This window comes from Vanellus vanellus, assembly GCF_965231255.1.
Source record: "Vanellus vanellus genome assembly, chromosome: Z".
Taxonomy (NCBI): Eukaryota; Metazoa; Chordata; class Aves; order Charadriiformes; family Charadriidae; genus Vanellus; species Vanellus vanellus.
The window spans coordinates 62,934,723-62,957,601 of record NC_138908.1 but is presented as its reverse complement, the minus strand read 5'-3'; the positions used below and the strand labels follow the sequence as shown (position 1 = coordinate 62,957,601).

At 37.2% G+C, this 22,879-nt stretch overlaps 1 protein-coding gene across 1 annotated transcript in view; it reads right to left on the bottom strand.

The window, feature by feature from the left end:
* JMY (junction mediating and regulatory protein, p53 cofactor) overlaps positions 1–22,879 on the bottom strand; it is a gene marked incomplete at its 5' end in the record, with an annotated part of 61,656 nt that overhangs the window by 11,020 nt on the left and 27,757 nt on the right. The window contains 4 exons of the mRNA XM_082497689.1: positions 4,360–4,547; positions 7,888–8,053; positions 13,359–13,528; positions 15,744–15,894. Of these exons, the coding sequence (XP_082353815.1) occupies positions 4,360–4,547; positions 7,888–8,053; positions 13,359–13,528; positions 15,744–15,894 (675 nt within the window). The remainder of the gene's footprint in view (positions 1–4,359; positions 4,548–7,887; positions 8,054–13,358; positions 13,529–15,743; positions 15,895–22,879) is intronic.

Here is a 22,879-nt window from a genome sequence, read left to right as displayed (position 1 = left end):
GTAGTAATAGTAGTAGTAGTAATAATACTAGCATCCCTATATATGAACCCATACCTAATAATAATAGTAGCCCTATATATGAACACATACTAAGTAACCCTATGCCAGCTGTCACCGAATATACATAACACCTGTTTTGTCATGGGCTATGCTTTCAACTGTGGGCTTGCAATGTAGCAGAGGTCTCCTATTAAAGGAACACAACAGCATGTGAGGAACCTTCCTAGGTGAAGCACACATTATGAACATACCCCAAACAGTTTCACCAACCAGGTGCTTCTAGTCTGTTCATGATAAGGAATACCCTTTCCGGATATAAAATAATTCAATTTCTTCACAACTCTATTTTTCAAAAGATATCTTCTACATGCCTTCTACACCATCTTTTTGACCTTGACTCTTTGCTGTAAATCTAGCTCCCTAATAAAACAGCTGCTTTTTCCATATGACAACCTAATTAATTCTGCTGTGCAGCCAGCAGGGGGTAGACTGGGATAACAATAACAATAACCTGTATGAAAAACCCTAACTAGCTTTCAAGAAATAAAAATAATGAGATCACTATTAAAAAACCCTTATTTTTAAATAACTAACTTACTGTCATCAACAAAAAGGAACACCAAGAAATGATTGCTTAACAAATGCAAATAGGTTTGTATCAAAAATATGAGAATAAAGAGTTTATACTCATGGTAGTACAGTGAAAGAACAATCACCTCAGTGAAACCATGAATTTAAGAAATGCTGGCTCAGTTATTCAGAATCACAACTGACTGATGTTTCTAACAAACCTTTAGCAAAAGTTTCTAAATGATTTGACAACATCATTAAAAAAGAGGCATCCTGCAAAAACGGAAGGAATTTCTGAAAAGCAAAATGAATAGAAACTATAGTCACAGAAATTTATATTTAAGTTACATATAGTCTTATTCTACACTGAGTAATTGATTCCCTTTCACTGCGTTACCTCCTCAACATAAAAGATGATGAAACGACCTCCTCCAAAAAATAAAAACTGATGACAGAGAATAATTTCCTATTGTTTTTTTAATCGTGATATCTGCTGCTAGAAAGGAGGCATTCTCCTAAGGGAATCTTCAGTTGCCAAAAACCTAATAATGAGCAAGGACTGTAATTTCTAAATATAAAAGACTGTGATATACACCACTAAATGCACAGCTTGCTTTTTGTTTTCAACTACAGAACTGACAGGGTAAAAAAAAAAAAAAAGAAGAAAAAATCCCCACCCCAACACAAAAAACCAAAAATCTAACCAACCCAGTCCAAAACAGAACACTTGTTTACAGTTCTGTTTTAAAATACTTTGCTGAAACAAGCATAGTCAGAAACACAATCTGAAAAGCATTAAGTAGACTCTCATCTTAGTTCAACAATATGCGTTTCTTAATTAAGAGAGACAGACAGACTGAGAAAGATTTACCACATAGTATGTACTTTCCAAATGCACCCTCAAGAACTCATTCTTTTCTCCACTTAGCATTCAATCATCACTGCGCTCATTCTCACCAACATCTAGTCTGCTTTTGCATCCCATCTGTATCTTTGTTCCGCATGCTTAACTTAAACTGCAAACCCTTCAGAGCACTCTTCAGAGCAAGAACCCTTTTATTGTCCCAGATTTGTGAAGTACAACTACTCACATCAAGCACTTTAAATATTGTTCATTAACAATGTTTTGCAATATCACCAATATGGCCAGTAGGTCGATGGAGGTCATTCTCCCCCTCTACTCTGCACTGGTGAGGCCACAAATGGAATACTGTGTCCAGTTCTGGGCTCCCCAGTTCAAGAGGGACAGGGAACTGCTGGAGTGAGTCCAGCGAAGGGCAACTAAGATGATTAAGGGATTGAAGCATCTCCCTTATGAGGGAAGGACGAGAGAGCTGGGACTCTTTAGCCTGGAGAAGAGAAGGCTGAGGGGAGACCTTATTATGGCATACAAGTATCTAAAGGGTGGGTTGAAGGAGGATGGAGCCAGGCTCTTTTCAACGGTTCCCAGTGACAGAACGAGGGGTAATGGGCACAAGTTAGAACACAGGAAGTTCCGTTCAAATACACGGAAACAGTTCTTTACGGTGAGGGTGAGAGAGCACTGGCACAGGCTGCCCAGGGAGGTTGTGGAGTCCCCTTCTCTGGAGATTTTCAAGCCCCGCCTGGATGCAGTCCTGCGTAATGTGCTCTGGGCGATCCTGCTTTAGCAGGGGAGTTGGACTAGATGATCTGTAGAGGTCCCTACCAACTCTGAAACTCCGTGATTCCGTGATCACTAGAATGGTCACTCAAGATACAAAGCTTGTTTATGTTTGAATCAAAGCCACAAGTCTTGATTTTCAGGTAATTACTGGTAAGCTTAATTAGGGCTCTGCGTTATTTGGCAGTAATAAGAGCAGCTACAGTAAATACCTCTAACATAAATATCCTTCAAAATGGCTATGTTCTTTTCTGCCTGAGTGCCACAAAATGGCACACAACTGATTCTGCCTATTCTTTTTGCTCAAATAAAAATCTTTGATTTTCCCCCTGCAAGTTTAAATACATGTTATTCTGATCTCTGAGTTCTTCAGAGGCTGACAGCTGAGTACCTCACTGCAGCACTCAACTGCAAATAACGCTACGTTGGGCAGTGAAATTAGTAGAGAGCTGGAACTAGTCCCGAGAGTGCTGTGATGTCCAGCAGTGAAATTCGGCATGGAGACACTACCTCAGGTCCTGAAGCAGTATAGTCACATTCCTCCAGCACAATGTTGAGCAGACATGACTATGTTACTCCCGTATGCAGACCCAGATGAGCAATACTACCATAGACAACTCTGCATCATGTTTCAGTGCACAAGTAGGCATGCTGCCACTAGTGTTACAGCCTACAACTAATTCCTTCAGCTTCAACAAGGTATTTTATCATAGCATAATCCTGAAACAAGTGAGACAATTGAAGGTGGCTAGTTCATTATACAGATAAGAAGGCATGCTAAAAAATCTATACTCCTGCTTCAGGGTTGCTTCTCAACTCATTAACTCCTGTAAGTTAAGTAAGGAACAGCAACCAGGCCGCCACTTTTAAACAGGTTTGTCTACTGCAAGATGCCAGCAGTGTCTTTTCACATTCAGGAGAAAATAGCAGAACTATTATAATGTAGCCTATATTAATTACCATAACATGACAGATAGTACTATTCCTTAAAGTACTAAAAAGTCCAGCTTCTTGCTATTTTTTCTTTTTTACAAACTCAACTAAAAAAACCTCAATGACTGAGCAAACTACTTCCCTTAACTGGCTAACAATAGACATTCCTTTTATAATAATTTATTTGCAGTCTTCTCCATATTGTGTTAATCAGAGACAGGACAGTGACTGAACAAATACTGTCGTTTGCTCTGTTATGCTTCAGATTCAGGTACAGAAATAGATATATTAGTTATAAAGAGGGGGCAAGACCTGAAAGCTTTACCCTCAATCTACCAGAACTTTTACATAAGAGAGTCATCTCCCACATCAAGGGACATGACTGGGAACAAGCAAAAACACATATCCCTCATCCCAATCTAGAATGAAATTGTCAACTGAGACTTCTGTGTAGCCTTATAGTATATAGCGTAGGGTGGAAATTTTATAACAAGTATTCCAATGCTCTCTCAAAACTTTTATCTGTTCTCCTCTGAGCTATCTTGCTCACTAATAATGCACAGTGATGTAACTGTAAACTACTAGGGAAAAATAAACAAATCATGCTGGAAAAAGGGAACGAACATATTTGCATACACTTGATACACAATTTCAAAACAATAGCTATATTAAAACAATTTTCTGCACAACATCCCAATCATGTAACACATGAAAAAAGGAAAGTGGCACTAAACAGCCCACCTAGTTTTACAAATTAAGACTACTGAATTTCAGCGTATATATGTGCTGAATACAGAGTATCAATGTCACATAAGTTTAAAAGGATGAGGTAAGAGAACGAAAATAGAACTCAGTGAGAAAATACCCTTGAAAATTCTGTTCTGCAAGTATATATAAAACTGCTTACTATAAAAACATGTATTCTAGCATGTACGTTCTACATGAAAGTATTCTGACTAGTTAATAGAAACAAGCTTATTTGTTGACTTCAAAGTAATTAAACATTCCTTTAAAGCTAAAAGGTAAACTGAATCTTAAATATATCAATTTAATAACACATGCTATTGTATTTGGTACTACTTAAACAACTTTTAGTAACTAGTAAATATAATCCATGAAAATTTTGGGAGACTTGGAAGTTATATCTGAAATGAAATCTTTTGAAGTTTTATTAAATTATCTAATTATGCTAGAAATTTGCAAGTTAATAATACCTTCTTATTTCTGAGGTAGGCTTTCTTGGCTGAAATACGTCCACGTCTTGCTTCCAGCTGGCGAATTTTTTGTTGTAACTTCTGCAGCTCCTCTTTTTGCAAGTGTATAGATGTTGCTACATCCTCTTTTTCAAGCATAGCTTCCATACTTTCGTAAGTGTCATAATATACCACTTCGTCTCTCTTCTCTGTTTTAAAAATGTCAGCAATGAAAATGTCAAATCAATAGTTTGTATTTGATCAACATTTTGTTTTGTTCAACAATAACCCTCCCACTGAGCCACAAGATTTAATGTAGAAGAATGCTATAGTCCATTCAGATAACTATCAAAATCAAAAAGGTCAGAGGAAAAGCACTACACAGCAAAGCACTGAGGACTCTGAAGTTCATATGAAGAGCAGAAATCAATATCAATGAAGCACAGCCTGGTATTCAGATAAGCTGAGAACATTAAAAAACAAATGCATCTGTAAACATACACTTGTGCCTGTAGCCTAACTTCATCACAATGTCTACACACGTCTTTGGGTCTCTTAACTAATACAAGGGACCAGCGACGCGCAGTAATATCCTCTGGTCTTTGCTACAAACTTCAGAATAACACACACTCTAAGTCTTTGGCATGAGATTCTCCAGCCACAACCAACTATTAATTTCATGGAAGGGGAATCACACAACAAAACACCGAAAATCCTCTCTTAGGAGGTTTTTGACCTCCCAGACACTGCTTCTGCTCAGAGGCAGCAGAGGGAGGGTAACTTCAAGGCAACCCTTCAAAGCATTACAGGCCTGAAAAAGAGGTCATTACTAATAGTTTTATCAACACTCATGCCTCTTGAGTGAAGCAGTGTAACATTGAGTTCATTGCTGAACACTGACTTCTCATCTCTTGCCAAGAAAGAGTGATGATTATAAATCCTCGCAGAATGTTGGGGTGAAGAAGCAGCAAAGGCCTCTTGTCCCTTACTTCACTGGCCTACCATGTAGGATATTTTTGTGATACACCAAGAGATATGCATTACTGCTGGCTGAAACAGGCAGATACAGCTGGCATGACTGTCAAGTGTCTACTCTGCAGCATCACCAAACCTACTCATTTCAATTTCATCTGCTACTGAATTCAGCAAGACTGTAACTTCCTCCTACATCTGCTACTTGATTATTTGGGGAGAGGGGCAGAGTTTTCTTTGGTACACTGTCCATTTCAAAAGTTGTTGTCACTTCATGTTATTTGTGTGTACAGTCTCTGCTGCAACCAAAATTCTGATTGCCATGCTAATTCCAGCTCAGCAGAAGACATGGCAGGGACCAGAAAAGAAAGCACAACAGTATGGAAAACTTAACTAAAAAAAACCCTCAAACCTGCTAAATTCTTTACTTTAGTGCTCAGTTAAAAACAAACAAACCACCAAACACAAAGTTTCGTACATAGATAAAACTGCTAAGTCACTGGAACCCAGTTTGAGACATCAGTGAGTAAAATAACACTCATGGCCAACAATTGTATTTGGCCATGCACTTATAAAATGGGAGAGTTTATACACAAGGTTTGTTTTAGAACACTTTCATGCAGAGTTAAAGACAGAAATTTACAAGTGAAACCCCAAAAGCTCAGCTGCAAAGCAGTCAAACCTACCATTTCTAAAACACAATGTTAAATTATGTTTTACTGTTTCAAAAAAAAAAAACAAACCCTTGGCAACTCTATTGCAACCTCCATCAAATATTCCAAGAGTCTTCTACAAACAGCTTTTGAAATGCCTATAAATTTGGTAAGTACTTAAGCTTCTAACGACTCAACCGCATAAAAAGTACAATTAGAATTATTCCTTTTTTAGGTACAATCCACACCATTTGCACTCATTCAACCCACCCTCCAACCAAAGCAGGAACCTACTATCACATTCTCTGTTGACAGCAATGCATCCACTGCAAAACCATCTTACAAGGATGTACAAATAGTTTGTATGGATAGGATAAGACCCTTTAAACTTCTAACCTAATAAATTCACATTTTGTGAATTTCAGTGCAGGTATTTGACTATTGATAGTAAAAAACTACTATGTTGTTTACAACATGACAATCTGTTACCATTTGATACTTTTCAGATCCAATGTGCTGAATTTACAAATGAAAGTGTTTTTCTTCTAGTTTACAGCCAACTAGCAGTCAAATCAAATTACACACAAAAAATTCTGTTGGGACTTTGTTAGCAGTACTGCTGATGTCCCTCAAATCAAAATAGAATCCAAAACTCTCTGAAATCCCTCTGCAGAGACAAAACAGTCAAAGAGTAAAGAATGGCAACAGCCTCTACACATCATTAAGACACGTGTATTTCAAATCATACAGATGCACACAATTAAAAGGCTATTACTTTATTGACTATAAGTACAATTTAAAAGGGAAGTGTAACAGGAGATGCAACAGACCATTCTTTTCTCTTTGACTGCATAGGAAATAACACATGTAAAAAGACCATGAAATCTTTTAGATGCTTTCATTCAGACTAGGTGCTGAAGAGTCTTGAAGAGATGTAGCCATTTCAGTGTCACATTCTATCCTTTGAACAAAATTCCCGCACATTTAAGAACTGTATTTTTCATTTTCCGTCCTATGGGATATTAACTGAGAGTTGTTAAAAACCAGTCATTCCTTCTAACATAGACAGCTGTCTTTAATAGAAAAAAAACAACCCAAACCTTGAATTTTGTATTAAAGAATACTTTACAAACTTAAAACAGCAAAGGAAGGCAGTTACAGTTGTTGCCATCACAAGCCTAAAAGGAGGAGGTTCACATATCAGCAGGGAGGATCTGTGATACCTATGCTTTCTCTTTTTCCAGAGGCAACTCACAATACAATACCGCTTCAAATCTCTCTTCTTAAGTGACTTTTCTATCCATAACAAAATTTGCTATGCAAGCCCCATGCACTAAATAAAACAGAGCTTGTGTGAATAAAAACATTAACTACAGAAGAGTCCAAAGAACAGAACTGTATTCAAAAACGCTGTATGATTTACCCATATCATTTCCATAGTTTGCAAGTACACAAGGTATAGCAGATTCTGGAAACATAAGGTCTGCATCACTGCTCTAAATCAGTGACGAGGCAGTACAACAAGCTTCAAAGCTTAGCTGAAGGACTCTGACTTGCAGGAATACCTTTTGAAAACCAGTAACTTCAAAGAAATTAATAATACCAATGCAAATTTCTAATAAGACAAGTCCAGTAATTAAGACATTTCCTCCACCCTGAATTTAGTTTTCCAAAACTTACATAGTATCTCCTATGCTTATTTCCAAACACAGGCAATGAGAACCAGACCAAAAACTTCTGTATGTGTGTTTATATGCCTCATGAACAGGTGTGAATTTCAATTTAACTGTACTTATGTTAGAAGATCCAGCTCTTCACACAGTAAAAAAAATCAGTTCACATTTCATTCCCACAGGCTTTACTACACTCTTAGGAAGAGAATTATCTTTTATAGATTATGTCTTAATTAAAATGTGTAAAGCACCTGACATCAGTCTTCTGATGCTTTCAAGTTGTGCAGTCAGCAGCAGCTCTTCACATTTCAGGATCTCAAACTGCACTTCATATAATTGAAGCTGTAGATCATAATAATCAGCTTCTAACTGGTCCAAATGGGCTATAGCTTCTGTACCACCTTTCAGGCTCTGCATCTAAATGGAAAGAGGAAAAAAAAAAAAACAACAAACACCAAAACCCACAAGACTCCAGGATAATGAGAACAAAACCACACTTCACACTTATAGCTAGATACAGTCTGGTGCACAAAACGTTAACATGTTAAAATTGAACACACCAAGAGGAGAAGATGGGTTTTGATCAGCCACACACTTTCAGACATCTTAATATCTGACATTTTTTCTATATGGCAATGATCCATGGTATTAGATTACTCTTTGTGACAGTGAAAGTGAAAAATCATACAGTGCATAATGTGAAACATCCCTACCACTCTTTTACTTGACTACTTGATTCTCTGAAGATACATAATGAAATTCATATTTTATTATCTTCAGTCCAAAAAGTCTAAAAGTTGTTTTGCTAATGGCATCTAGAAAACTAGAGTTAAAACTGTCATTAAAACTGAACTGAGGAAGAAAAAAAAGTGAAAGGTGGTGGAAATAGGGATAATTACATCCACAGGTCCTCTTGTAATGACAACTTAACTGAGGAGCTTCATTGTTTCTGGAGTCCTTCACAGCAGAAAAAAAAAGATATAGACTACAGTATTTATATATATTTCAGTGCTTATTTGTGTCATATGTTTGACATAAAAAAGTGACACAAGACACAACCAAAGTGAACTCAAATCACCTTCTTTTATTCAGCCAAATAAGATTTAACTGCTCAATACAGTTAGCCATTCATCCCCAACATGCAAGTGGATCTTATGTGCTGTCTCACTTTGGAGGGAATTCAAAGCCATGCAGCTATACAACCTGCATGCAGAAGGCTTAAGGCCACATCCCAGTTCTCTATCTGCTCAAAAAAACGTATCTCTGATAGCTTCTCCCAGGTAATGGATGAAAGTAATTCTAAGTTTTACTGAAGATTTGTGATCTATCTTACCATTCTATCTTGCCATTACCAAACATGGTCCAGGTTCTGCATTAGACATTCAATCATTAAAAAGGGATGTCTACCAAGCAAAAATACAGGACCTAGCAAACTACACATTTTAAAAAAATATTTGCTAGTATGTTTTTGTATTATGGAGGTTTTTTTCAAGGTGTAAAAGTGTATCTGTAATTAACAGCCAGAAATGGGTTTCCTCAGTTTTATTTGTCACCCATATCTAAATATAATTATATTAAACCAGAAAGATATCTGTACTGAATTAAACCAAAGATCCATCTTACTCAACACCTGTTTCGGACAAAGGTTAACCACAAATATCCAGGAATGTGAAACAAAACTCTGTTACTCCCATTGGAAGCATGCTCCAGATACTCTCTCCTAACTGCCAGGAAACTTCTCCTGTATTTCCAGTGTATTCTCAATCACACAATACCATTTGTTCTTGCCCCAGTTCTGAACAGCACCACACACTGCTCTTGGCTAATATTTATTCCCATTAGTATTTTTGTGGAGACCACTTTTATATCATATCAGCCTTCATTTTAGTTGTCAAAACAACTTCAACTCCTCCTGTAAAAGAGAATTCCCGTTCTGGCATCATTGTGGTAGCCTTCCCCGTAACTGCTCCAGTGAGAACTAATCTTTCTTGGGAGATCAGAAACATGTGGAAGAAAGGTGTAGAAGAAATCTCCCAAGGCCATGCACAGTGACACTAACACTTCTCCCTTTGCTGGAAATGCCTGCTTTGGCAGACTGGAAAGCATCTGTTGCTACCACCCTATTGCATTGGTGACTCGATCGCATTGCTACCAGGTTGTAAGACCATGGTCATTCCCACCTGCTGTCATTTACATAGCAATTAACCTGCAGTTCACAGTAAAAAATTTGTATTACTTTTTGCTAGTAATACATATTACTAGCTATTACTAATTTTCTATTATCCAGCCTTTTAAGTAATCTGTTCAAACAGAACACAAAGTCATGCAAATCCTGACTATTCTCTAGTTCAAGTACTCATTTAAATTCAGCACTGTTGCTCTCTGAGAATTCTCAGAAGAAGGGAGAAAAATTCAGAAAAAGACCCTCAAGTCTTTAAGTGTGAATACAGACACTTATCCTCAAAACCGACAGAAAATAATTTTAAAGAATTTCTAAATTATTATAAGGGAAACATGGAGCACTCTGCCCACTGATAAAAAGGCCAGTTTCTCACTGATACCCAGCAACTTGTGGAACAAAAGTATTCCTCCAACCAATTAAGTATCAGGAGTCAATTATAGGTAGGACATGATATTACAGAATACAATATTATTAAAAAAAAATTAGGTTAAGATGATCATTAATATCCTGGGCAATCAGAAAAAACAAATCGGACACTAAAAGAAACATCTTCTACCCTTGAAAAGGGTGTACTGCCAGTTTTATCATTTTTTTTTTTCCAAGACAAAATGTTCAAAATCCATAGACAACCTGCTGAACACCTACAGTTCCCTCATAAACAGTCAGATCTGGTCTTTGCTCTGAATTGTCATTCCTTCTGTCTTAATCCTCAACTCAAACCCTAATAAATTAGTTTCTCAAGCTTTTTAATCTTTTTAAAGGAATATCCTGTTTTTATCTTCTATGCCTAGAAAACAGTAGCTAAATGGTTTGCCAGAGAAGGTATTTCAGTTCCAATTTTCTAACGCTTCTGTGAGTCTGTAAATACCTCATCTTTTTCTTTCTCTCCGCAAATGGGAACTAAGTGTCAGTAATGCACAAAATCCTTCAAACAAAAAGAATAAATATTTTTTAAAAAAATAAATTACATTCTAATAAAGTTCTTTCAAAAGAACTTATTTGGGATTTTGGTAACTATAAAGTCCAAAGTAGGTTATCATTGTTAATGAGCAATTTTCTAATACTGTCTCACTGCATTATTAAAAGCCTAACTATGATTCCAAGTTTTGTGTATAGAACACACCCCATTATTTCACCTGAGGTCCTTAGAGCTTTCTGCTTTCTATTTTCTTTAAACACAATGACCACTTAAAATAGTTTTTATGTCAAAGCTTTTTTGAACTTTTGATTGAACTTGGTGAATATTACAAATATTTAATGTAAGATTAAAGAAAGAAATTGACAAATTTTAGTTTGCCAATTTAAACACTGACAGTGAAGAAAGCAAATGCATTCCTAATGTGTTATTAAAAATAATAATTCAAACATGTTTAAGTAAATCGTCAAAGATTTCCCAATTTTAGCTTCTTTCTTCGCCTTTCCAGAAAGCTGTCACAGAAAGAAAGAGTTTGAAAAAGATACAATGAAAGCCACCAAGGTGAAACACACTTTTCTGAAAAATATTATGTTCCATCTGTACCAAAATCACTGTCCATTTCTTACAGAAAGAAGATTAATTTTCCAGAAATAGCTATTCATGCTTTCTTGAATAGAATCTTTAATAAAATTCTTATTTTTGCCAATGTATCCAACTCAGGCAAAAGTAAAATGACAGTCATGAAATGCAAGATATGCTTAAATACTCAAAGTTATTGGAAGCAAATGTATCTTTGATTTAGGGTCAATGTACAGGAAAGTATTCTTAGAATAATGAAACTATGAAACACATTCTGAAAAAACCTAAGCAATGCTTTGTTGGAATATGATTTTGTTTATGAAAATATGACAGAACATTCATAATATAAATTAAAAATTGTTTTTGAAGTGCATCTTTAGAACTGAACTGTACACTTCCAAAAGAAAAAAAAAAAGACAAAACTAGTTACTGAATCCTATATATGCAAAATGGGAATCGTTGGTATTTAAGTCTCCAGGGACTCACTTCCATTTGTCCAAACTATTTTACATACTTAAAGAATTACAAAGGATTCTCACTCTGATTTAATGTTTCTGTTTACTGTTATGAGGACAGGACTTGGCAACCAGTCCACAAAAGCAGACTCTGGTCTACCTCAAAAGGAAAGTTGTCATCATTCCCCTCAAACAAAATTCAGAACAACAACAGATGGAACTTAAGACATACAAATCAGAAAAATAAGAAAGCTCAATATGTAATCTGTTTAGAGTTGTTTTTTCTTTTTTTTGTTTTAAATACAGATAATCATAGCCTAACACTTTCAGCAGCTGCAAACTCTTAGTTCAGAGCCCTTCAAGCCCCTGCGTACTGCAACGAATTTCTCTTTTTCCTATGCAGCCCCTAACACTTTTGCACATCAAAACAATCACTCATTTACCAGACTGAGTACAAACATGGAAGGTCTCCACTGTAAGAAAAGTAAGATGTGCTATGGAAAAGACTAAGTGTTGCTGCTCTAAATATGTGAACATATTCAATATAGTATTTCCAGTTAGTACTGCTGGATTCTCCCATCAGCTCTTAGCTAAGGATGGCAACAGTCTGATAAACTTAGGTTTCCAGACAACTCTTGACTTTCTAAATATAAAGAGTGTTGAAATGGATCAAATTTTTATTTTCATGCTCTGGGTCTTGCATGTACACTCTCTTCCTTGAAGATGAAGCTGTCTTCTACAGAAGTTCCTAAAATAGGCACATAGTCTATCAGGCTTACAAACCTACCTATATATACAGTGCTAAAGTCATGAAAAGGTTGTCCAGAGAACTCACAACAGAACCACTGGTTCAGTCAAGTTTTGCTGAAACATTTGAAAAATGCTCTAAAACCAAGTAACTGATTGGATAGAATGTAAACTAACATTAGTGTGAGAGAAAGTTCTTAGCACTGGATAGCCATATGATAATAATTTTTAAAGGATTTGTAGCATTTTTGCTTTTGAGCAAACGTGGGATCTTTGTGCTAAGACATTTAAACACAGTTTAATGCATGCACTCTTCCTCAGGAAAGCTGTAGCTAGCACAGCTCCCTCTGGAAGACTGCCTTAATAGTTAGGATAAGCAGAGATAAACAGAGTACAGTACAACAGGCTAGTCATCTGTACGTTTACTAATGTTCAGACACCTTCCATCTGGAATGTCAGAACTATTCTGAAAAAGTGGTCATGTCTCAGAGCTGGAGCATGGAGATTACACAGCAGCAGATTTCTGTCCTATCCCTTCTCTTCATTTTATTCTTCTCAGTGGATAGCTGTAAATATTAACGGTAAAAACTATCTTTGTTGACTAACCAGGAAAAGGTGAACAGAAAACATAAGTGGCACAAAACCCACCACACCTGCATTGCAACTCTAATTGTCTAACATGGTAGAGTGTAGTAAAATTTCAAATACAGACTTTTATTATTAAAAGCTGAAAAATAATGACTTTCAAATCCAGGGTTTTTTTGTTAAGTACATCAACACTCTTTAAGGTTCGGGTTTTTTTCTGCATGTTTTATTTTTCTATTTAATGGTACAAAAAGTTACCTCTTCTTTCAGCGCATGTTTCTTCTGCTCCAAACAGATTTCTTTAGCACGCATCAACTGCAAAGTCTCCTTCGAAACTGCATACTGAAGCTTCTCCATACGTTCCACTGCTGCTGCCCATGCTGCCTTACCAAATTTTTTCTGGTCTGCTCGCATTCGATCGTACACAGCTAAAGAAGGCAAGAAGAGGCAGACAGCTTACCAGTCTACTCTTCAGCTCACTAGTGATTCTACTGGAGACACAAGGCACACAGTAGTATCCAAAAGCATACAAAGTTCTTAGCACGGAGTAGTCATTCTACAAAAGTACTGATGGTCAAATCCAGGATGTAAGTACTCTTAGGATTCATGTAAATATGCAATTATCTATTTGCTGATCATTTTATCATTCTAATTTTTGTAATCCACAGAGGGATCATTCTGAATACACAGTACCTGAATGCTTGAACCACTGGTTCAGAATTCTTGACTTAATAAAAATCTCATTAATGCTGTCATGCAGTCTTAAACTGCACCCTAAATTTTCCCCACTTCTGAAAGCACCAATTATTATCTACTGAAGTCTCCAGTTTCCCTTAGTAATTTCTATAGTGCAGTTCTAAGTTTAAACACATTTGCAGAGTGAAAAAAAATTACAATTTAAAACACAAATTTCAGCTTGACCTCAAGTGCAATTCTGTAAGAATCGTGAATTAAATTTAAAGAACATCTATCTTTTAACTCAAAATTCAGGTTGCTTCACAAAATTATATCAAATTAACTAAACAAATTCTAATGTAATCTTAATATGCAGAGAAAAATAAGAATCTTTTCAGGAAGACTTCAGAGTAGCAGGAGTCCTTTGCCTGATTTGGATTTTCTATTCTTGAGCCCCAGACAACATCTAGGCTAACACACATGAGATTTTCACCATTTTTCATACATAGAACAATCACATGATACTGTACAGTTAGCTTTGCAATGCAAAAGCCACACAAATCACACAATCAAAGGGGCAGCCTTCAGTCCCCAGGTGCTAGAAGATATTACATGCTCTTGTTAGGTAATAAAAAATACCTTTACGATATCATGTGTTTTTCCTCTGTCTGCCATCTGTTAGTAACTTGGTATGTAAGACCTCTCTGTAATCAGCAAGAGGCCAGAAAAAACCCCAAATAAAATAGGCACACAACCTGTACACCAAAGATTTAGGGTTGTAAACAGTCTTCAATCATTTCATTTTCCAGTGTTTTTCCCCCACAATCCTGACTGCTGTACATAAAAAACAGCATGTGAACAAAACAAAAAGTAAATAACTGTAAATGTATACTCTTTATCAACTAAAGCAATATTTTATTTGCTGGTTTTGTCATACTAGAAGAGGAACCAAACTGATTAGATACATTTAGAATTTCCCCTAAATAAATTAATTCCAACATGCTTGAACTGGTTTAGTCACTTTTTCGAAATAAGGTGGAGTTTCATGTTACCCTTAACTTGGGCCGTCACCAAAATGAATCATTTTGCAGTGACTGCTGCTTCTCTTGAGGCATATCTAGCAGTCACGCAGGAAGATGACAGGAAACCTAGCCATCAAAAAAGATTTTCTCCCAAAGGTACAGGTCATTCATCTGGTTGCACAATCACTATCACCAAGGCAAAGAAAGGAACAGGAACCCACAGTCGGGCAGGGAAAACAGTGGGACAAACTCTTGCCAGTAGTAGCCCACAGTCAAACTAAAACAGGTGACATGAAACCACATCCTCAGGTGTGTTTGCTCTTATAAACCAAATAAGTTAAAACAGTACAAGAATGACAGCACAGATGTACATGGCAAATCACAAGACCTGGGTTTACCCTATCAACTCTTTAGTAAAACTGCCACGTTTTTCAAGTGCAGAAATGCCAAGGCTGTATCCATGAAGATTTCTGAACAACGGAGCAGCTTTCACCAAGTAGTTAAAATGAGCTGTTGCTTAATATTTAGAGCTATGAAGAAAATTACTGAAAGCCAGGGGAGATGAGAAAAGGAAATGAATTGAAAGGTAACAAACACTACTATGGTGGTCTGCCACATCCAGTACAGAAGACAGAACCCATTAAGGACTCAATGTTCCCTAAATCCTTTGCAAATATACAGTACAGATAATACAACCACATTGAGAAAGTGGTTGTGAAACTTTTATCTAAAATTTCTATTCTCCTCACTTCTGATAACATTCTGAAAAGGCTTATTGGTGAAAGATTCAAATGAACACAGAAGAACAAACAAATGGGAATGACAACTGCATTTTCTTCATGGAGGACTGATAAAATAAATCACAGTACAATACAGAACACTGTAAACATTACATAAATTTTTAAAGGTCTTTTATTTGATGGATAGGATAGTAGAAAATAATTACCTTTCTGTGTTTTAGCTGTTATTTCAAAGTATTTAACTGTTAGATCTTGAATAGAAAGCACAGCCATGTGGGCTTTTCTCTGCCAATCGGCATCTTCTTTTTGCAGACTCTCAATTCTTCTGGGGCCTAGGTAGTCATTCTCTATTGAGATCTGAAAAAAAATCAGCCCATAATTAATACCACAATTAATTGTTGCTATAATGCCAACAGCAACCAGTTTCAGGGTAGCTGAGAAAAACAAAAAGGAGAAAGCTACCAGCACATCACCATGGCATCTATTCAACAGGAAAAAAAAACCTCTTTAAAGCACTCCTTTCTGTTGAAAAGCACTTCCATGGTTTCATTACTATTCTTCCTGGAAGCACAAAAAACTCAAATGTAAATTTGATTTGTCAGTTAACTTTTTATTAAGTATCTTATTACCTTCTGATAACAAGCATGCTTCATTCAGACTTTCTTCCAGCCTAGAATATGTCATTCTGAAGTAAATGAATGCTCCCCAGTCAGAAAGAAGCTGGAAACAGGGGATGTTTTGGGGTATTGGCAAGTAACCATCAATATTTTAGTAGTTTTTCTTTGTCATACACAACTTTTAAAAACACATTTTCCTAGTGCCTGGGAGTTCAAATATCTTTTCATTGCCAAGATCAAGGTAATTTCATTTTGAAGTGACCATTATCTGAAGCCAGTAAAAGACCTGGGGTTTCTTTCTAAAAATATAGCTTTCTCTCCCCAAAATGGAAATTTTTACACACCTTAAAACTTAAGTTTTTCAGTAGTCCCACTACAGGCAACAGACTATATATCTAAGTAACTAAATATTGAAGACTCCTCCTGTAACACCAAAGCCTTAATTTTGACTATTTTTCATTTATGTCAGTCAAGAAGACACCTCACTAATATAGACAAACTCCCCCCAAACCTAAAAGTGCTCATAATCTTGGATGTCCCCAGATATTTTAACCTGAAGTTCTAATGCTTCAAATATTAATCTTGATTTCACAAAGCCTCAGTTCGGTCTCAAAGAGCCATTCCACTCTATAGTTGAACCGCAAATGATAGGTTTTTAAGTGACTGTTTAGGATCTACCTCTTCACATCCATTTACCCCATCTCTTAGAGGGATGACTTTTTACAAGTAAAAATATATAGGTGCCTTCTAGGTTCTTGAAAAATTTTTAAAGTAGTTTAATAAGGTATTTTAATCTACCACTTATATATTTCCCAAACCCTTAGAAAGGCAACAGGCAAAATAAAGATGTGGATAAATGATAAATGAATAATTATTTAACTAGATAGGTTGTTACATGTAATTTGATGGGGCGCATATGTATCATGATTCCCACAGGGAATGCTTATGAGTGGACAGACAAGAGTTTCCATATAAATGTCAAACTGTGTGTATGTAACAGTGAATGATGACTGGTGAAGTTAATGCTTTCCATTTATGAAGAACTCTGAAACAGTAAGTTCCTTTGAGAAGCAGGATAAAAAAAAACCAATACAGTTAAAAGTCTTCCTTTTCTATTCCTCAGTAAAGATGAGGTAATTTGATACCGGAATTGACATAGGATGACTGTGTAATGTGAGTAACGTTCTGGTTAGGCATCATTTCTAAGTGACTAAGAAGCCTTGAAGTAGCATTTCTTCATGAAGTTTTGCCTGCTAAAACATTATTTAAACATGGTGCAAGCTGAAGAGATTAATGACAGCATAATACAATTGTATCTTTGTTCCCCAGAGCAAGCATTTACAAGTAACCAAAAAGGAAAACACCTTTTCATTAACTGCAATCCCAAGTAAGTCATCCGTGCCATCATCCACACTGAGGGTGTTCATACAGCAAGGCACAGAAAACCCAAGAAGACTTTGCTTTAACAATCAATACCCATACAAGTATGCGTATTTATGTGCAACTATAAGCAGCTGGTCACAATCCTGCAAAGCTTTAGAAACTGGAGGAACAAGGAAGAAGACCCGGTTGTAATGTTTATGAGGCTGGACCAGTTCACCCTGGTGCAGTTACCAATGCGTACCTTCCCCTTCCCTTTATGCATCTGTTCATATACACATTCACATTTAAAAGAGATCAAGCAGCATCTTCCATAAATGGCTGTCTGGAAGTAGGTCCCCAAGTAGTTGCATGAAGAAGAACAGACCAACACCATGCCTTAAGGCTGCAGCAACAGTGGCATGTTTAACAAAAGTCTGAAAGGAGCCCCAGAAAGATACGTAGGACAGAAGTATTTCCCTAACGCTGCTTGAGCTGACCTGCCCTGATGTTTAGCAGTCTTGTAGGCTATACCTACACAGCTTGTTATCTAGCAAGACAGGCGAACTGTTAGAGTTATTGACCATGAACACAAATAGATGAAGATTCTTCTTGAAGTATCTTGTAGTCCAACCAAAAGACCAAGGTACAGCTAATGTTCATGTTCAGACTTTGCATTTTGCAGCTGGGGTAAGGGACACACGCACAATGTTAACTTTCTGGTTCTGAAGCCATGAATTTATGGAGGAGGAATGTGCTGGTTTGGCTGGGATAGAGGTAGTTTTCTTCAGAGTTGCTGGGATGGGGCTATGTTTTGGATTTGTGCTGCAAACAGTGCTGATAATACAGGGATGTTTTAGCTGTTGCTGAGCAGCACTTACACAGCATCAAGGCCATTTCTGCTCTTCACACCACCTTGCCAGCAAGGAGACTGGGGGTCTTACGAGAAGCTGGGAGGGGACACAGCCAGGACAGCCGGCCCCAGCTGACCACAGGAATATTTCATACCATATGGCATCATGCTCAGCACTGAAAGCAGGAGGAAGAAGGAGGAGAGGGGGAACATTCAGAGTGATGGCGTTTGTCTTCCCAAGTAATGATTACATGTGATGGAGCCTTGCTTTTCTGGAGATGGGTGAACACCTGCCTGCTGATGGGAAGCAGTGAATGAATTCCCTATTTTGCTTTGCTTGTGTGCACGGCTTTGCTCTACCTATTAAACTGTCTTTATCTCTACCCACGAGTTTTCTCACTTTTACCCTTCTGAGTCTCTCCCCCATCCCACCAGGTGGAGTGAGCAAGAGACTGCGTGGAGCTTAGCTGCTAGCTGGGATTAATCCAAGGAGCGATCCAGGGACAAGGGAGCTGGCTCTCATTGTTTCAAAGGAAATGTCCAAACAACAGGTGAAGACAGAATCTAGGTGACAGTGGAGAACAGTCTTTGACAGGTGAAAAACCCCAGCTGCTTCCTTAGGAAAGGTGGCTATCTAGGAGCTGAGGATGAACCTTAAACTGAAAAGCTTGCTCCCTTCACAGCTGAAGCTGTTAGACCAGAGTACACTGCTTGTTCCAACAACCATTTAACAGCTCTGCCAACCAGAGGCAACTGAGGTTCAAGGTCACAGACACACAATGGGAAAATTCAAGAATAAGCAAGAGCTGCATGCTCAGAAGATCCAGGCTCCCGGGCTGATTCCCAGAGTAACAGTTCTCAGCCACAGAGATCTTTGTTACTCTTTAGATAGCCTAGTTAAATTCAGGATAACACACTGTGTTATCCATTTGCTGCCAGCAGAAGGCATCTCAGACTATTCCTTGGGCTGTATGTAGTAGTCATATGAATCAAACAAAGTTCAGGGAAGTTAACTATCTAGCACACCAGGAGCTTGGCATTGCCTATTACAAAAGTATTTTGCATATTTTACCTTGAGCAGCCAGAGATATTATCATGCAAGGGGGAAGAAAAGCAATCAAGTTGCTTTAATATTTCACTTCATGAGAGGATCTAATTTTGGGAAAAGCAGAGTTGTCAGAAGGAGACTCCAGAAAATTATTCAATGAACACAGTCTGCACTGTCCTTGAAGACAGGTCCTCACCTCCCATCTTTGTTTCTATTAGGCCAATGACTTTCTGAGTGGCAGCAAACTTTTAAGATCCCCCTTTGGTACCCTGGAGGTTGCAATCTCTGGGGTCCAGCTGTGTGCTGCTCCCTGCTTCCCCCTGCAGGCTTGCGATGTTCCTGCCCAAGCTTACTTTTCTGGCCTTTTCTGACATACACACCCTGTGGCATCTGAGAGCCTCTCCATCGACCTCAACATGCTCCAGGGCTCCCTGTGGGAAAAGCAATCTCTTCCCATCCAGCCAGTGCATTCCACCTAATTCAATTTCTCCATCAAGAAATGTAACAAAGAAAAATGGAGTTATTAAAAAAAATACCAGTGTAAAAGAAAATATTGCTAGCAGCTTTTCCAAAGGTTATTACCGTCATTCTTTACAATTAAAACCAAATGACTGTGACAAACTCAAAGACAGAGGGCATGCAAACAGCCACTTTTGGCCATGCACCTGAGGAAATATGGAAAAAAAAAAAAAAAGATAGCCATAATGTGAGTGCAAATACTGACCATCACCAATGACTTGAAAGAAGACTTACCAATTTTCAAGTGAAACCTACCTAGAAAATTATTATGATCTCCCAGATATTAGTGAAATTAGTACTTGTCATGCTTTCACGGAATCACGGAGTTTTCAGAGTTGGAAGGGACCTCTAGAGATCATCTAGTCCAACTCCCCTGCTAAAGCAGGATTGCCCAGAGCACATTACTCAGGACTGCATCCAGGCGGGTCTTGAAAATCTCCAGGGAAGGGGACTCCACAACCTCCCTGGGCAGCCTCTTCCAGTGCTCTGTCACCCTCACCGTAAAGAAGTTTTTCCATGCATTTGAACGGAACTTCCTATGTTCTAACCTGTGCCCATTACCCCTCGTCCTGTCACTGGGAACCATTGAAAAGAGCCTGGCTTCACCCTCCTTCAACCCACCCTTTAGATACTTGTATGTCATAATAAGGTCTCTCCCCTCAGCCTTCTCTTCTCCAGGCTAAAGAGTCCCAGCTCTCTCAGCCTTTCCTCATAAGGGAGATGCTCCAGTCCCTTAATCATCATGGCAGGACAATCACCAGAGAAAAACAGATATGAACTATTGAGATATAGTGGTGAAATATACATGGTCCCCCTTGCCAAATGGCTGTCTGAACAAAATGTCCCAGTCCAGTAAAGGGCCGTTACAGCAAATATATATTAAATCATAAGACTCAATATAAATAATATAATTTGCGTACACTTATACAGAAGACAGAAATTATTTAGAGCTCTATGTTATCATAGGAACTAGAAAGTAAGCCCATGAAAAAACAAGGTAGTTTAATTAGAAGACCACAGGTATGATAGGGAGAAAGGTTGGGGAGGAAAAACAAGGAACCTGCCTCTGGAGGTTGCAGCTTATGAAGAATATATGGCAGCTTTCTTCCTCACCTACACCACCTTCATGATGGAAGTGATGACTCTGTTTATCCTAGCTACGAATTTAAAAAGGAAAAGGGAAATGCATATGGACCATTACATAGTCATGAACATGCTCATGATTTTTAAAGATGTTTTCTATATTCTTTTCAATAATTAATCACCTTGATGTAAGACAGTAACTCTCATTATGGAATTAAAGGAAGCTCTTATGTGCTTCTGCATTCCATTACTGTTTGCAATGTATGCATAACATATTTATTCTTCATTTTGTTCACTGCACACCTTTATGATGCCAACATTTTTTGGTTTTATAGTCCATAAAAGAGCACAGGTCATTTTATAGACTAAACAAAAATATTTTTTAAATTACTATTGTCCAGGCTAGATACGATTAAGAGAATGAACCAAAGAACTGTAATGACAAAGTGAGGAAAGAAAAACTAAGAAGTGCTGTCATCTAATTGACACTTCTTTTAAACATATAAACTTTTACTGAATCAAAAATAGATACATCTTAGTTACAATTTTATTTTACTTAAAGATTAAGAAACTCTGACATAGTTGAAGTTTTTTCTAACCTAAAAGATTTTTTAATTCCTTAACATTTTCTCAAACTCACTTTTTGGTCTGGAAGTTCCTAATTTGGATCCAAAGTTCTGGAGAATGCGTGATCTAACAGAAAAACTTCTAATCTCAACACTAGATGACATAGCTAAATCTACAGTCTCTTTCCTAGTAATCAATTTATCAAAAAACTATTGCAGCTATTCTTCCTAAAAGCCCTGTGTTCTCTTGGAGAATAATCTAAGTCTCGTAGTAAAATTGGCTAGAGATGATTTTTTTTCCTGACAATGAAACTTGCTCTTGAAGACTTTCATGTTTTTCAAGTTTTACTTCAGATAATGCTTTGAAATTAAGAAAACTATGACACTTTCACAAAAGTGGTTGTTAGAAAGCACATAAGAACAGGAATAAACAGCAGAAACCATTAACATCATGTAAACTTCTATTTCCATCAGCTGTCGCCACAGAGCATGTAAGGTGTATTTAAGAGTTTAACTGCTTTTCCTTTATTTGCAGGCTGTTTTAAAGCACCACAAGTTCATTGAGGGGCCCCTATTTTTTTTTTTAGTACGAGAAAGACTGAAAGAAATAATTCAGTATTTTCTTCCCCCTATCATCAATGAGTGATAGATCTGTTTATCTTCCATCAATCACGTGCTTTCCAAACTAAGGCAATCTGATTCATTTACTCTGTCCTTGCAATGAGGCTGTTTGCAGGGAAATACCTCCAATATCCTCACTGCCATCCTGTAACTATTCTGATCCTACCATATGTTTTTGGAAGGGAGAAACTAAAACAGTAGCGTATAAGATCAAGTATACCATGGATATATACACAGGTGTGATGTCGTTTTCCATTTTATTTTGTGTGTGCCCCCCCCCAATAATTCAAAACCTTTCTTTCCTATTTCAAAATGCTGAATGGCAAGTTATCTTCAAAGAACTCCTTAAGATAATTCTCATACCTTTTTCCTCAAGAGTAATAGTTAATTAAGTGCACATAAGCATGCATGTACACTTTTGGAAGTTGTCATCGTCTTTCTGCACATGCATTATTTTTTATTTATTGACAATTTGACATACCATTTTATTATCCAGCCCAGCATTTTGTAAGGGAACTTAAGAAAAAACAAACAAAAACCCCAACAAACAAACAAACCACCAAACACCACAAACCAAACCTTTTGGCATTTAAACATAATCAGATGTTTCTACAAGTCTTATTAAGCAGTTTTACAGTCGAACATACAGAGCATTTTAGAGCATTTTTGTACTCTA